The sequence below is a fragment of the Centropristis striata genome, chromosome 17 (genome assembly GCF_030273125.1).
Source record: "Centropristis striata isolate RG_2023a ecotype Rhode Island chromosome 17, C.striata_1.0, whole genome shotgun sequence".
Lineage (NCBI taxonomy): Eukaryota > Metazoa > Chordata > Actinopteri > Perciformes > Serranidae > Centropristis > Centropristis striata.
This window is the reverse complement of record NC_081533.1, coordinates 6,077,300-6,093,046: the sequence shown is the minus strand read 5'-3', so window position 1 is coordinate 6,093,046 and position 15,747 is coordinate 6,077,300. Positions and strand designations below refer to the sequence as shown.

Genomic DNA, 15,747 nt, shown 5'->3' with positions numbered 1-15,747 from the left:
TTTCAGAGGGTTTTGCATGTATTTTGATACTGTTTCGTAACCCAATAATGGTGGGAAAGAGCATTATTTGGTCATTGTGAATATAATAATAAAAACAGACATCCAAATTATGTTTATAATAATAATACTATTTTTTTTTAATAAATATTACATTTCCCCATTCAGCTATATGTTGTCCTTGTATGCGTAAGGACAGACTTATGGTCTATAAAAGTTATTAAATAATTAAATTAAATTAATAAAATCATCCGTTACGAATGTTTCCATTAAAACAAGTAACCAAAAAGAACCTTAAACCTGTGATCTGTCAAAAAGTGTGAAAAAGTAAATTTCTTTCAAAAGATCGTAAAAATTTATCGTAGAAAGAAACTGTAAAAACAGGCACTGTTGTCGAAATTTGAACTTTCCCACAGTCCTTGAACGGATCATAGTTTACAAAATTTTCTGTTAGAAAAAGTAACCAAAACGAAGCTTAAAACTGTGATATTTCTATTCTAACAATATTCGCAACACTTGTGGGCACGTGGGGAAAAAAAGTGTTGTATATATAAAATCCATTTTATTCCAATCTTTAAAATAATTATTTAGAAAATTCAACATGCATCTTCTTTTTTTATTATTTATGTTATTATAACTGTGTTATAGACATTTTCGAGTTGTTTCCACTTCTAGCCTTGACTGTGCTGACTCCATAGAGCTTCAAGGCTTATATATATTAAAGTAAAATACAAGAACATAGCAAGTAAAATGTAAACAAACAAAGCCCTGAATCAGCTTGGGGTAGGTTCAGGTGGTTAAATGATTCTTTGTCGGATAAAGGTTGAAAGATCTGCATTTTCTTTAAAGTAAAAAGTGAGTAAAATGTAAAAAGAGCAACAACAAAAAAACGCACTGAAACGGCTTTTTGGGGTTCAGAGGAAGACCGTGAACGCAGCTGTTGTGTTTGGGTGTTATGGAGACCCATGCAGCCTGTCAACCCTCCTCCACCCAGCGAGACATTTTAACCAAAATAAGCAACAATAACAACAATAAATAGCCTAAAGTGGCAGCTACACGTAGCCGACATCATAACTCACACAGTCAGATGACACATGGTGACTTTATAGTTGGCTGTGTAGTAAAATGGGAGGGTGAAACACGAGTCGACTCACCGTGCAGCCGAGGCTCCTGCTGGTTACTTTCACTTTCGATTCCAGCGAGAGTTTGAAGGAGGAACCGGAGAGACAGAGATATTAAACAAACACACACAGAGAGAAGTATCTGGAGACTTTACACCTCGCAATAACTGTTGAATTCGAGCGAAACAATCCTGCAGGGTTGTGTAGTTTCAGGTGTCTGCGGTGCTTCTGGTTGGGCACAAGAATAAAAGTAAACGATGTCTATAAGGTAAGACATAACTTCCTCTTATATTCTGTTAAGGTGTTCTGTTAATTCACTATGTGTCATTTCTGCCCTTAAATTAAAAATATATCTATATGGGCTATGATAATGTTGTGAGAAATAACCCTATAATCAGAGTATTCATGATTGTGCCTTTAAGAGTTATTTTCAATCTATTCCTTATTATTATTAGTGTTATTGTTATTATTATTATAATAGTGTATTGTTCTTCTTATTATTATTATTATTATTATTATTATTATTGTTATCATCATTATTGTTATTGTAATATTGTATGGTTATCATCATTATTATTATTATAATATTGTATTGTTATCATCGTTAATATTATCATCATTATTATATTGTTGTTATTATATTATCATTATTATTATATGTTATGTTGTGTTGTGTTGTGTGGTGTTGTGTTGTTGTTGTGTTGTTGTTGCCGACTTTAGCCTGCAAAAAAGTGCAAACGTGACTTTTTTATTATTCTTTTTTTATGAAGGGGTTTTTCGTAGGTGTTTTTGCATTTATGTAAGTCAGGTGGAAAGTCCCGGAGTGCTCGTTCAGTGACTCAAGATTTAATATCATCTCTTGTTTTGTCAACAATGCGACTCAAACTATTCAGATTATAGGTTTGAACTATTAATAACTCAATAAGTCAAATCTGAGCACGCACACATAGTATGCACATTATTAGGTTCAGAGGGACATCAACTTGTCTTTAAGTGTCTTTATCCCTCATTTACATTGATAATGAATCAATAAATCTGGTTAGAAATCGAAACCAAACATGACGGCCGTTTACTCCAGAACTTGCCTAATAATAGTCTCATTTTTTACTTTTACTTAAGTATTAAAGTAATCTAGTAATAGTTGTATGAATATTTATTAGTACATTGTAAACATGGACTGTTTATAGATAATTCGGCATACTTTGTCTTTCTTTTTATGTCGCAGAATTTCCTAAATGTAAGAAATATTTAAAAAAAACAAAAAACGAGGTTGTATCCAACAGCGAACTCACAGCTGACGTCACGGCAACGTCATACTTCCTATTTACGTCCATCAAATTAAGAGACGTAGTCCCGAGACTTAAGGCACTTTTATGCCTTTTTTATTAATAATTATTGGTAGAAAATCCATTTATATTAACCTTAAATGTTAATGTTAATGTCTTTTTTTTTTGCTGCTTTATTAAGTCTCAGAATGTCCCAAAAATCTGATTGTTATATGAAACCAAGTCTCAGATGATAATAATAATAATAATAATAATAATAATAATGATAATGATAATAATAATAGTCATGACATTGCAGCTGTAAACTATTATCCTGTATTTTTACACAATTTTATTGTATTAATATATTATTATACCTATAATCGTACTAAATAGGACACTTTCTATGTGCTTTCTATCTTCTCACTTTTTCTTTAAAAAAAAACATATTTCCTGTACAGCTTAGCTTATATAAATATTGTTTGTGTACTTTCTTTATTATACATATGCTTTTATGCCCTTTTTATTCTATATCTGTATATCCTTTATGTTATATATTTCTATGCATTCTTTATATTTCATATATATTAAAACATCTTCTTTAATGTAAAATTAAAAATACACTTTTAATTTCCAATATTAATAACGTTCAAAAGCAGTTTTTATGTATATAATGAGTCTATATTTATTATATATTTAGGTATGTATTTATTATCTTATTTTTTTATTTTATATGCAAATTCTTCTTCTGCTGTGAAGACTGAATTTCCCCACTGCAGGATAAATAAAGTCTGAAGTGTAACTTTTAAATCACATTTTTCAGTGATAATAATGCCTGACTTTTTTTTTTTTCTTCACCCCAAACTTAGCATCCAGAGACAGGAGCAGGTGGAGAAGAAGTACGACCCGCTGGACAGCACCCTGCACTTTGTGGACAGGAGGGACGACTTGGATCCAGTGTGTGATGATGATGATGATGATAGTCTCAGAGCGGAGATGTCCTGCGGCCACGCCGTCACTCCGGACTCTCTCACACTGTGGTGCCGCAGCCAGCTGGATGAGGTACCTCATGTCCTGAAAACACACATTAGTATGTAAACTTTAATTAAAGCCACCTGGGAAGGAGACACGATACAAAGACAGTTGGCAACATATATTTATTACGACAAAAGATATGTAAATTATGAGTCCTTTTCAGTGATGGAATTTAATTAAGTTTATTTACTTAAGTACAATTTTGAGGTACTTTACTTGAGTATATACATTTTTATGTAACTTTATACTTTTATTCCACTACATTTTAAGTAATTATTGTACTTTTTACTCCACTACATTTAGCTGCCAGCTTTGGTTACTTTTCAGTTCAATTTTGATGTATTTGTGCTTCACTTGACAATTTCTACTTATGTAACTTTAAACTTCTACTTCCAGTAGAAGCAATTTTAGAGGCAAATATTGTACTTTTTACTCCAGGAACTTTTCAATTTCAAGATTTTACATTAAAAAAAAACACAGGATCAATTTAAAATGATTATGCATTTTTATAAATTAAACCACACACATAACAGTACAGTCTCATTTAGCTGCCAGCTTTAGTCACTTTTCAGGTCGAAATTTAACATAAATCAGTATAAATTAAAAGTGATTTGACATTTAAAACACATCTATTTAATAATATATTTGGAATATATGCAACAATCTGAGTGGGTTCATTCTGCATAACGAGTACTTTTACTTTTGATACTTTAAGTAGATTTTGATGCTGATACTTTTGTACTTTTACTGAAGTAAGTTTTGAATGCTTTTACTTGTAGTGGAGTAATTTTGCGGTGTGGTATCAGTACTTTTACTTAAGTAAAGGATCTGAATGCTCCACTACGTGTAGCCTGTATTCTTCTGCACTTACTCTGCCACCTACTGACAAGTGCAAGGCATTGCAACTCTGAAGCAAAGAGCAAATATTAAGGTGTAGTATAACTGCAAACAAAATGCTAAATGAAGTGAAAAAGAGTTTACTCTTAAAAGAAACAGCACAGAAACTTTAGTGATGTTTCAAATGAGCACACATCAGCAAAGTGCACAGAGCAAAGTAAAGAACATACACTGGACATTTCTAGACTAGAACATATTTGTATGTATTGACAGTATAATACAGTATGTAACTGTATTTGAAGCTCTGATATTCCTGAATGTTTATTGTAAATATCACCCTTTCTTTTCCCCTCTTTTAGCTGTAACCCAGCATCAATTCTCTGCCTGTTTTCTACAGTATAACTCTGATCTGTTTCTTCTCCTTGTTGATTTTAAGGGCATATACAAATTCAGATGCCCTGCAGTGGTGGAAGGGACCAAACAGTGCAACAAGCTGTGGTCGTACCAGGAGGTGCGTAGACTGGCTGATCTGTCTGTTGAGGAGATGCAGCACTTTGAAGAGACCATGGCTTGCCTGGCTGCTGCAGGATACTTTGAGATCCAGCCGGTAAGTGGCTCAGTGGATGTAGCATTTAAACTAGAATGTCCTACGCCCAAACTATAACTCTGACAGGTTTACCAGACAAATTTGAGTGAGAAGACACATTTTCCTATTATAATGTATAAATTATTTCTGTAGAGTGGAATTTGCGGCCTCAAGCGCAGTTTCCAAATTTATTTTGTGACACATTTTTCTCTTCCTCTCCACTCTAGCCATGATGTCATCCATTCTAGCCTCTCCATAAGGCAACATTGGGGCGATTTTTTCGCGTGTTTTTGCTGAATAATTATTGTAATTTGAAAAAAACGTTTGCTGAAACCCTTAGAAAAGTCATAGCACATGGGAAAAAAACACGAAAGAAAATCTAGGATTAAGCCCAATGAATAGTATATAGTATGCTTTTTCAAGCACACTCAATTAGCCCAGTGAATAACATGTAGTGTGCCTTTTGAAGCACACTCAAATAGGAAAAGCCTGGTGAATAGTATATAGTGTGCTCTTTCAAGCACACTCAATAATCCTAATTCAGTGCACTGATTTCCAAATGCTGTGTTTCTGTTCTCTAAGCTGTTTTCCTCCTTCAGTGCCCGCAGTGCAAAACGAAGGTGGAGAGGAAAGATCTGGGCAACCTGTGTGTCCGGTGCACCATCTGCTCAGCTGATCAGAAGAAGACCTACCAGTTCTGCTGGCAGTGTCAGAGGGAGTGGAAAGGTCCAGGTCCTCGATCAGACCGCTGCGGCAACAACGACTGCATCAACAGAGACCTGCAGCTCCTGCAGACCTGTACGACCATCAGCCTTCCTGCGGTGGAGGGGGTCTCCAGCTGCCCCTCTGTCAGAGCCTGTCCCACATGTGGCATGAAGGTGGAACACAGCCAACAGTTCTGCAAAAACATCAACTGTCCTCGCTGCCACGTGGAGTTCTGCTTCGTCTGCCTGAAACTAAAGCGTGAATGTTGCAAAGACAGTTCACCGTATAAAATCTGTCCTGCTGGTGTGGCGCCCAGACAGACCTCCATCCCTGTGTGGCAGAGGAAATGAAAAGGAAAATCTGTACCTCGTTAAGCATTTGATAAATGATTGATTGCATTTATTAATATTACATTACCCTGCAAACTCTTAACAGTTGTTGATACATACAAGTCCAAAATATGACGCATGAGTACAATTTTGAGGTATTTGTGCTTCACTTGACAATTTCCACTTATGTAACTTTAAACTTCTTCTCCACTACATTTTAGAGGCAAATATTGTACTTTTTACTTTTCAGGTCAAGATTTTATTATTATTAAATAAAACACATGATCAATTTAAAATTATAATGCATTTTTATAAATTAAATCACGAAACAGTACAGGGTGTCCATAAAATGTATAACTGAACAAGTTAAAACAGTTTGTTACAAAAGCAAATGAAACAGACAAATATGTGGAAATTATTACAAAATGAGGGGTAGATATTGAAGTTTTTTGCCTCATTTTAATACACCTCTACATGCACCATTAGTTGCACTAAGCACATCAAGACAGTACTCGATTTCTTGTTGAGTTCCCTGTAGAGCCTCATCAATGGTCCCAATGGCATGACTGATCTTTGTTCAATACACGATATATTTAACATAACCCCACAGAAAGATTTTTTGTTTCAATAAACCATGATACACATGTTTGTACAGCCATTTTATAGGGGTTCATTTACCACTACTTATTTCATTAACAGGGAAGCTGAAATACACAAATGCAATGTGATTAAACACTCTGATAACCACTGAGTACATACAACAAATCTGAATAAGATATCTCATCAATTGCCGTTTTTTTAAGTTGTAAAGACACTTTATGGACACCCTGTATATTAAGTAACTTAACCTACATTGTAGATAAAATGCTACTTATATAAATGCTTCAAAAATAATAATCCAATAATATATTTGGAATATAAAAAAAACAATCTGAGGAGCATCATTCTGCATAACAAGTACTTTAACTTTTGATACTTTAAGTCCATTTTGATGTTGATACTTTTGTACTTTTACTTCAGCAACGTTTTGAATGCAGGACTTTTACTGTAGTGGAGTAATTCTGTAGTGTGGTGTTAGTACTTTTACTGAAGTAAAGGATCTGAATACTTCTTCCACCACTGATTATAAATTGCACATGGCAAAAATGTCTGATATTTTATTAGACTGTAAACAGAAATTACAGTATTGAGCTACTGATGTTACTAATCATGAATTATATATCTACAAAGTGAAACAAGTTCATTTTCATATCAGAATTTCTCGAGAAACCTCATTCAATAAAGTCAGTGAAATGTTCAAATTGATGCTTTTTTATTATTATTTATTTCATTTATATTTACACAGTCTGATTATTACACCCCAAAAAAATTGAGTTATTTAGTTTGCAGCAACATTTAGCTGGTAAAATGTAGTTGCAGGAAAAATGATTAAACATACAGCTTGATATTATCACAATAAAAACAGCGATGTAATGTGTATTCATGTCATTTAAATGAGCAACAGTCAAACAAAATGAGTAAAACTTTCTGTGATTATTATTATTAGCATTATGACATTTAATTAATGTATGACAGTCAAGGCTTTTTTATTTATTTACTTTTTTTAATTTAATTTTATTTACAATGATTTAAGCAAAGTAGATTCATAATACCCATATATGGCACAAGTGCTGATTAAAACCTCTCCCCCAGCGTAAATTAATTTAGTTAAGATTTCAAGATTAGATTTGTTGTCATAAATCTTGCCCACTTTATCAATCATTACAGATTTTTATGCATGGACTAAGTCAATCATCCTAGATCATGCAAACTGGATTTATTATAAATCCGAGCTTTTATTAGGAGATATAAACGTTTGTAGTGCCCCCTAGTGGCCAATTTTGATTTATGAACGATGAAGACTGAAGCAATTATGGATCCAGCCCGAAGTACTCGGGCAGAAGTACTTCTTCTTCTTCAAAAAAAAAAAAAAAACGTGTAATAATAAGTTTGATATTTTTAGAACAGAAGGCCAAATGAGCAGAGATTTGAAGGGTGGATTATGCAACTCATCTGCCAATATTGGTGACTTTTGGTCTTAAAGATTTCCTCCATTAAAAATTATTATTACTCTATTTTATGACCACTAAAATGCCCTTATTTTCTAAACTGACAACAAACGTTTCTGTGCTAAGTTTGTTTTCATATTATTCAACTGGAGGAGAGATGTCTTTGCACTTCCCTACAATCTGAGCAATGTACGCAAGGCAAGCTAGATAAGATACATCTCGACTTTCAAAAGCCAGACGAGGAACCTGAACCTCCAGTGCAGAGAGATCTTGTCAGTACAGAGAGCAAAAACACATTTAACATCATAGCAGATATTGTTTGTTTTACAACAGTTGACACTGGGCCAGATCCAGAATTTATTTTGATGTGGGAAAACCATGAAATATTAAGCATAGCAGAATATTTAAACATACTTTAAAACAAGTCTGGAGGAAGACTAAGGGTTTTATTAAACACCTCCTAAAATAATAAGGAGGAAAAAAACAAATAAAAAAAGAACAAGAACAACAATTATAGCTGTTAGTAATAACTCTGGATGCTCTCTTGTCGGCTCCAAAGGATTAATCACCTGGTGGAAAGGAAAACCAGGAAGGAATTTATTTAGACTAACATGCTATAATACAGTAACTAGAAGACACGGAAACAAGCTCAAGAGACAGCACTTGAATATCAACAAAACTGACGCAGATTTGTTTGAAATAATGCAGTTCTCTTACATCTCTTGTCTTTGACTTGGTCTGAGACGACATCTGACCCTCTGAGGTTTAGAAATGAAAGAACAAGATATATTTAGTGATGATCTGTGTCAAAATCAATTTTTGTAATAACAAAGCATTTCCCTTTTCATGATTTACACTCCAGAACAAGTGCAAATTTCAACATATACAACCAAGAAATGTGCCTTTGGGAAAAGATGCTTTAATAATCAATTTATTATTGAGTGAGTTGCTTTCACAGGGCATCTGAGATTATATATTTTGCAATGCTCTGTTCATAATCCATTAGCATAATTGATATATTCATATTTGTTTGTAATCCTACCTCTGTACATGAGAATTTTTTTGTTTATATAGCACAAAAACAAAAGTGACAACACAGAGAAAACACTTCTGGATGAACAATATGATATATCTCAGATTATTATTGATAAAATTAATTAAAACTGGTTTTATCAAACATACCTGTGAGCATTTGGTTGTTTTCTAACCAGCATAGTTCAACAAAAATAATGTCCATGAATTTCCATGCTTGTTGGTATGTTTTGATTATACACCATCTAAATGGCATAGATTGAGTAAAGTCCTCCATATTTTTGACCACTTTGATATCAGGTTGTAGATTAGATTAGTAGTTTGTATTTCTGAACTCATATGATACAATAACAGAAACGTCTCCTCCTCTTTAAAAGGTAGAACAAGAAGGATTTCCCTAAAAACAGGGCCAAGGCTCACACAAGATTCTCTGTAAATCCTCTCAACTTCGAAAAGTATTCACAAACCACAAAAAATTTTGCTCTTAGTGTAATTAATTTAAGTTTAGGTATGATAAGCTTACAACAACCAATAACCAAGCAACAGCAAAAAAACATTGTGTATTTGTTCCAGAGTCTCTGTGAGCCTCTCGGAGAATTCTCATCTGGTGGAAAAATAAACCATAAATGAGTTTCTCAAGTCAAACATGTAAAATAAATGAATATATTTAAATCTACCAGACAAATTAAATCTGTCATTGATTGAGCTGCAGCAAAACAAAAATTACTTAAATGTGTTTAAATGGAACAAGGCAGTTAAAGTCTCATATTTAACAGTGTTGAAGTTTGAACTCTGACATTGTGCATAAGAATAATAAGCAGAAATGTTTTTAAAAGATATATTAAAGGGATAGTTCAGCTTTCTTGAAGTGGGGTTGTATGCTCTGTTAATGTGACATGTCTGTGATCCTACCTTTGTACACGAGAAGATATGCAGTCTGGGAGCTGGTGAGAAATCATTTTGAAATTATTGTTTATATAGAACAAACAAACAAAGGTTGTGTGACAACACACAGAATACACTTCTGGATAAACAATGTAATATATCTCAGATTATTATTGATAAAATTAAATAAAATGGGTTTTATCAAACATACCTGTGTGGTGGTTCTTGAGCCTGCATGGTTCAACAAAAACAATGGTCATGAATTTCCTTTTCATGTTTGATCCAACTGTTGGTATGTTTTGAATGTGTAAAATCTAAATGGCTTAGATTAAGTAAAGTCCTCCATACCTCTCTAACTTGAGCATCATTAAACTCATACCAGGTTTGGTCCTCATTAGACAGGATGGTGGCTGTGTAATGTCCACCACTGAGACTGCCCATGTGATTCACCATCCCATACAGACTGTACTCCTTGTTCTGCAATGAAGAACAATAACAATCAACAGCAATAAAGGACAAAGTCACACATACAGAAAGATTTCAAGTAATTTCAATAGAACACCATAAATCACACATAAAAGTCACTTCCTCTTACCTTCGTCTGGAGTTCTCGTGGCACTTTCACAAAGCAGTGTGATTTGACATATGACATGGTGTTGTAGTCAAATCTCTTGAGGAGTAAAGCCAAAATCTGAGGATCTTTCACCATCTCACATTCCTAAACAACACAAGAAACATTAATGAACACTATAATCACACTATATGATCTCAGTATCATACAACATAGTTTCTAATGTCAAAACTTACTTTTGTTGCATCTGTTTTCTTTTGACATTCTTTGCAGTACACATTGTTTCCTTTCAAGTCTTCTTTCTGGAAAGTCATTTGGAAGCTACTTTCCTGAGGAACAGAAATGTTGTAATAAATTCACAATTAAATTGATATTTAAAATCACATAAAATACTAATTTTGGCTGCTTACCACGTCGTAGAGTGTACCATAAGTGTCTTTCAGTGACAGTGGAAGAGTCCAGAATGGATTTGTCTCTTCATTGATGATGTGGCCTTGGGAGCATTTTGTTGTGTATCTCACCTCTCCTTGGAAAACCTTCAAATGGAAATATAACATATAACACAGCTTTCTGATTTGTTCATCTGTAAATAACATTATATATTTCACAAGTTCTCACCTCAGAGGCCTTTGGGCTGACTTTACGTAAAATCATCTCCAGGCATTCTGGTGCATCACGCTGCTGATAAACTGAAAAATAAAATTTAATTTAATATATAAATTGAAGCATTTAAAAAGCATCTTAGTTAACTTGTTATGAATATATTACTTTCTTATGAATTGTCTCTTGCTCTCTGAATGCTGTTTTCATATTTATTACAGTCCAGTTTACCATCTTTAATCTCCAGAAGCCTTGTGATGTTTCCTGTTCCACAAGTATTTTCCTTCAGGCCTTCAAAGATTTTTCTCAGCTCACGATCATCTGGTGATTCTGTACCCAACCTTCAGGGAGAGAGCAGTTTCTCAGTGAATAGTGACTGTTAACTGTCTGTCTAATAAACTCTCTGAGTGTTGAGGTGTGAGGCCTCCATATAAAACCCATCACGCATCACTTGAATACCTTTACTTTCTTGTAGTTATTTTACATAATATTTTCTTTTCATTGTAAATGCTCTTGTACTTTTATTTCTGCAGATGAAAGGAGCTGTTTCAAACCTGCTGTTGAACTCTGGTGTCATGTAGAGAACCTGCAGGATAGTGTTGAGGTAACATGTAGCTCCCTGATTATAGAGACCATGATGAGTCACTTAGAGGAAAGAAAACATATTGTCATCACACCATCTCCATTCATCTATCATTTGTAGTTCTTTAGTTGATAACTCATATTGTAAAAAAAACTATATATTTCACTGCATCTACATCAAATTGTCTTGAAGAAGATTTTTTACTATTGATTTAAACCATAGTATTTTCCTAAAAAAAATCTGCAGTAATAAATCAAGTGAGAAGTTTTCTCATTTTGCATTGAAATGAATGGACAGATTTTTTTTGCAGCCAAACTTAGCGCCCCCTGCTGGAATTTTGATAGATATATATTTTATAGATAAATATTGGTAGAATGCAGCTTAAGGCACTTCCTGGTTTGCCTCCCTGCTCAGACCAGGAGGTTGCCGCCTGCATTTTACACAGTGCTCCCCCTTTTTTGGAACCAGGTCTGTATAACCATAACCAAAATAACCATCTAAATGTACAAACTACAGGATGGGCCAATATAAAATGCTAATTTTGGAGGACTTTTTCATAAAAATGATTACAGTTTATTCCCTATTTATTGCTGACCCACTTGCACAAATGGTTAAAGGTATACGTATAGGTATATGTTTTTTTTTTTTTAGAAAAAGAATATTTGATACTTTGCTCAAGCCAAACAGTTCTTCACAGTGAGTCACTTTGGTGCCCTCTTTTACTTTTATTTTGGCTGCCTATCCACGTTGTTCTCCATGTTTAACTACATCTACATCTTTCTTATCTTTTCGTTTCCTGTTCTTTGCTGCTTTTTGTAGTTCTTCTGGAGAGTCCCCCTTATTATGAGATTGTTTTCTGCTCACCTTGGCTCTAGAATTTCCTCCTAAACATAAGAAAGTGTTATTTTTTACTAATTTTATTTTATTTATGCGAACAACTTCATTTCAGTCTTTCTGCTTGGTAAATGTCAATACTACATTTCTCAGCCTGCTGGCACTCAGTTAGTCCAGTAGATGGCGTTATATACCTTCACTTGACTCAAACAACAAAATGACCTTTCCCTTTAAGAAGTTAGAAAGTCACACCAAAGAAAATAAATGTTTGTAACTTTTAACTACACAATGTTTGACTTGTGCTTTTTATTATTTTATCTATTTTCTTATCCTGCTGTATCTTAATTTATCTTATTTGTATTTTTATTTCTATTTCCCTGTTTTAATTGACTGTTTTTACTGTTTTCAATTGTGTCTTGCTGTTTTTAATGTTTATGTAAAGCACTTTGAATTACCTTGTGTTGAATTGTGCTGTACAAATAAACTTGCCTTGCCTTGCCTTGTAGCTCACTTTTCATTATTTGGTTTGTTGATTTTTAATTATAATATCTAGCAACAATAGGCTCAAGCCCAATAGTTCTTCACAGTGAGTCACTGTGGCACCCTCTTTTACTTTTATTTTTGTTGCCTATCCACTAAGTGGCCTGCAATAATATGTTGTTCTACATCTACATCTTTCTTACCGTTTGGTTCCTTTTTCTCTAATGCGTTGTGTTGCTCTTCCGGATGTCTTTCTCTTTGGTCCTCCTCGTCCTGAGGTGGTTTTCTGTGGTCTTCCTCATTCTGAGGTGGTTTTCTGTGGTCCTCCTCGTTCTGAGGTGGTTTTCTGTGGTCCTCCTCGTCCTGAGGTGGTTTTTTAGATCTGCTCATTTTTGCTCTTGAATTCCCAACTGAACATAAGAAAGGGTTACTATGTTTTTATGAGAACAACTCATTTTTTAATTTTTCAGCTTTGTAAATGTCAATACTCAGCCTGGTGACACTCAGTTAGTCCAGTAGATGGCGCTATATCCCTTCAATTCACTCAAACAACAAAATGATCTTTCCCTTTAAGAAGTTAGGAAGTCACACCAAAGAAAAATGTTTCCAGATATTTTTCATATTTTGGATTACTGATTTTGAATTGTATCATTTATTTTAATCTAATTAACAGTTGGTATGACCGCGCTCCTTTTCGGCTACCCCTCAGACTAATTATGGTCATCTGGTCAAAGTAATTTAGTTTAGCACTGAAACTAGTATGCTGTACTACCGTGAGTCTAAATCATAGGACAAAATGAGTTGTTTCTCATCAGACCTACCACTGTCCGTGACCTAATAGACCTAAATAATAAAAATTAATCTTCCAGTCCAATAAATACCTCGAAATGAGTATGTTTTCGAAATTCGCAGTGGCAAAAGAAAATTTATCTAAATCTAGCAGATTGAACATCACAAAATTTGAGTATGTGTTGCGTTTAAGATGTTACGGGATTTTTGATTACCCCAGTAAAAAAAGAAACATTTCTACACCGGATCAGTGAATTATTTAACGGAAAACAAAGCTCCATGCTCCGGAGCGACACATGCATTATTGTTTTGTACTGCATACAGCGACACTTGGTAAAACATCCACCACTTTAATCCAAGCTGTGACTGACAGTTCACACCGATGAGGGAATAAGAAAAACACAATAACTGTCTGCAGGGATTCAAAACAAGTCGCAGTTTGGAGTAATTTTAAAATAATAAGATGATGCTACTTTAGTTGTAACGAAATATTAGAGGAAAAAAGATCTAGTAATACTTACTGACAGCTGTCTTCACATAATGATACCAGTGAGGTTTAGTGGAGGATGTCTTATCACTCTGCCTTACCCAGTGGCCCTACCTCCTACCTGTTAAATATTAGGCATCGTTAAGGTTTTATATTTATCAGACATCCTGTCATTTTAGTTTAACTTGGTTAGAAAATGATCTATTTATTTTAATAAGGTCATATTTTTTAATGAATTTTCTGGGGAAAAAAAACCACAAGGTTGTTTTCTTTTTTTTTTGTTTTTTATATATTTTTTTATTACAATGTCGCGACAACTGCAAGAAAATGGGTGAAATGCATAAAGGGAAAAAATGTGTGTGTGTGTGTGTGTGTGTGTGTGTGTGTGTGTGTGTGTGTGTGTGTGACAGTCTGGAAACATTCACAGCACGTGTGTTTTTTTTTTCTAAATAAGGAGAGGAGTCAGTTTATAGCCTACTTCATATTTGTTCCATCTCAATGAAGTAAAAGTGTTTTGCACTTGTTCTTTTTCTTATCGCTTACTGAACATTATAACCACTCCCTTGTTTTTTCTATATTTTTACAGAAGCCCTGAAAGGCAAGATGAAAAAAAATCGGGCATTGTTGGAAAAAACTTTGAGGCAAAAGTTTAACCATACAAAAGGAAGTGAAAGTTCTGCAATATGCAGCATAAACAAAATGTGTTACCTTATTAATTAACTACAAATGTCTGTAAAACATAATGGGACTGTGCACAGGTGCCGACCTGGGTTGAACAGTGTAGATATAAGGTTTGATGAAATCATATTGTGTTCCACAAGGCTACTTAATATTCACGTGACCATGATCATGGTGTCTGGCAGCAAACCTACCTAATGTGTACATGATGCACCTGGATTCAAGGAATGCCATATGTAAAATAAATGTAGCAACAAACCACAATGGTCTAGCAGTTTGCGACACAGCGGTGAAGTCAAGTGACAGCTAACATTTTGTTTATGTTGCATTTTGCTGAACATTCACTTCCTTTTGTATCGTCCCTCAAGTGCTTCCTTCATAACAGCCTAATTAAGCTTCAAAGTTTTTCCTACCAAAACCTAAGTTTATCTCGCTCGTAGGAGACACTACGCCCTGAAAGGCAAGGTGAAAAAAATAAATTCTTTTAGGCCTTCCGTAATTTTTGTACCTGACAGTAACGCACGCACACAGACTTTCTCACGGAAACACTGTTTGTGTTACTTATGCAAACAAAGGAAGCAAAAATAAAAACATAAACACATCTTTGTTCTCATAGTCTTCATCCACTTACTGACAGGATGCAGTATAATTACATTCATGCCATTCAACTCAAATCTTTCCACCTTTACATCTCAATATGTGCAAAACTTTAGGCCTACAGTTTACAATTAAACTGCTCATCAACTCCAAATAAAATAACAACAAAAACAACATTATTAACATTATTTATTGTATACTTATTGAATTTTAATTAATACCATTTTGGAAACTCAATAATAAATACCTGATTAACTTAACTAATACATTTAAATCTCACCTGAAATG

The 15,747-nt window shown here is 34.1% G+C and overlaps 2 protein-coding genes across 2 annotated transcripts; one reads left to right on the top strand and one right to left on the bottom strand.

The window, feature by feature from the left end:
• The first annotated feature begins 1,262 nt into the window (after positions 1–1,262).
• Positions 1,263–7,170, top strand: LOC131989937 (uncharacterized protein DDB_G0292642-like). Its single transcript, XM_059355319.1, has 4 exons — positions 1,263–1,386; positions 3,253–3,445; positions 4,692–4,862; positions 5,441–7,170. Exons 1-4 carry the CDS (start codon positions 1,376–1,378, stop codon positions 5,894–5,896), a joined length of 831 nt encoding a protein of 276 aa, XP_059211302.1. The 5' UTR covers positions 1,263–1,375; the 3' UTR covers positions 5,897–7,170.
• A 2,385-nt stretch (positions 7,171–9,555) lies between these two features.
• On the bottom strand, positions 9,556–13,298 carry LOC131990146 (ubiquitin carboxyl-terminal hydrolase 47-like). The gene is made up of 10 exons (XM_059355545.1): positions 13,112–13,298; positions 11,566–11,656; positions 11,243–11,352; positions 11,030–11,100; positions 10,822–10,947; positions 10,648–10,740; positions 10,436–10,558; positions 10,189–10,317; positions 10,052–10,071; positions 9,556–9,559 (listed from the first exon to the last, which is right to left on the bottom strand). Exons 1-10 carry the CDS (start codon positions 13,296–13,298, stop codon positions 9,556–9,558), a joined length of 954 nt encoding a protein of 317 aa, XP_059211528.1.
• Between the last annotated feature and the right edge of the window lie 2,449 nt (positions 13,299–15,747).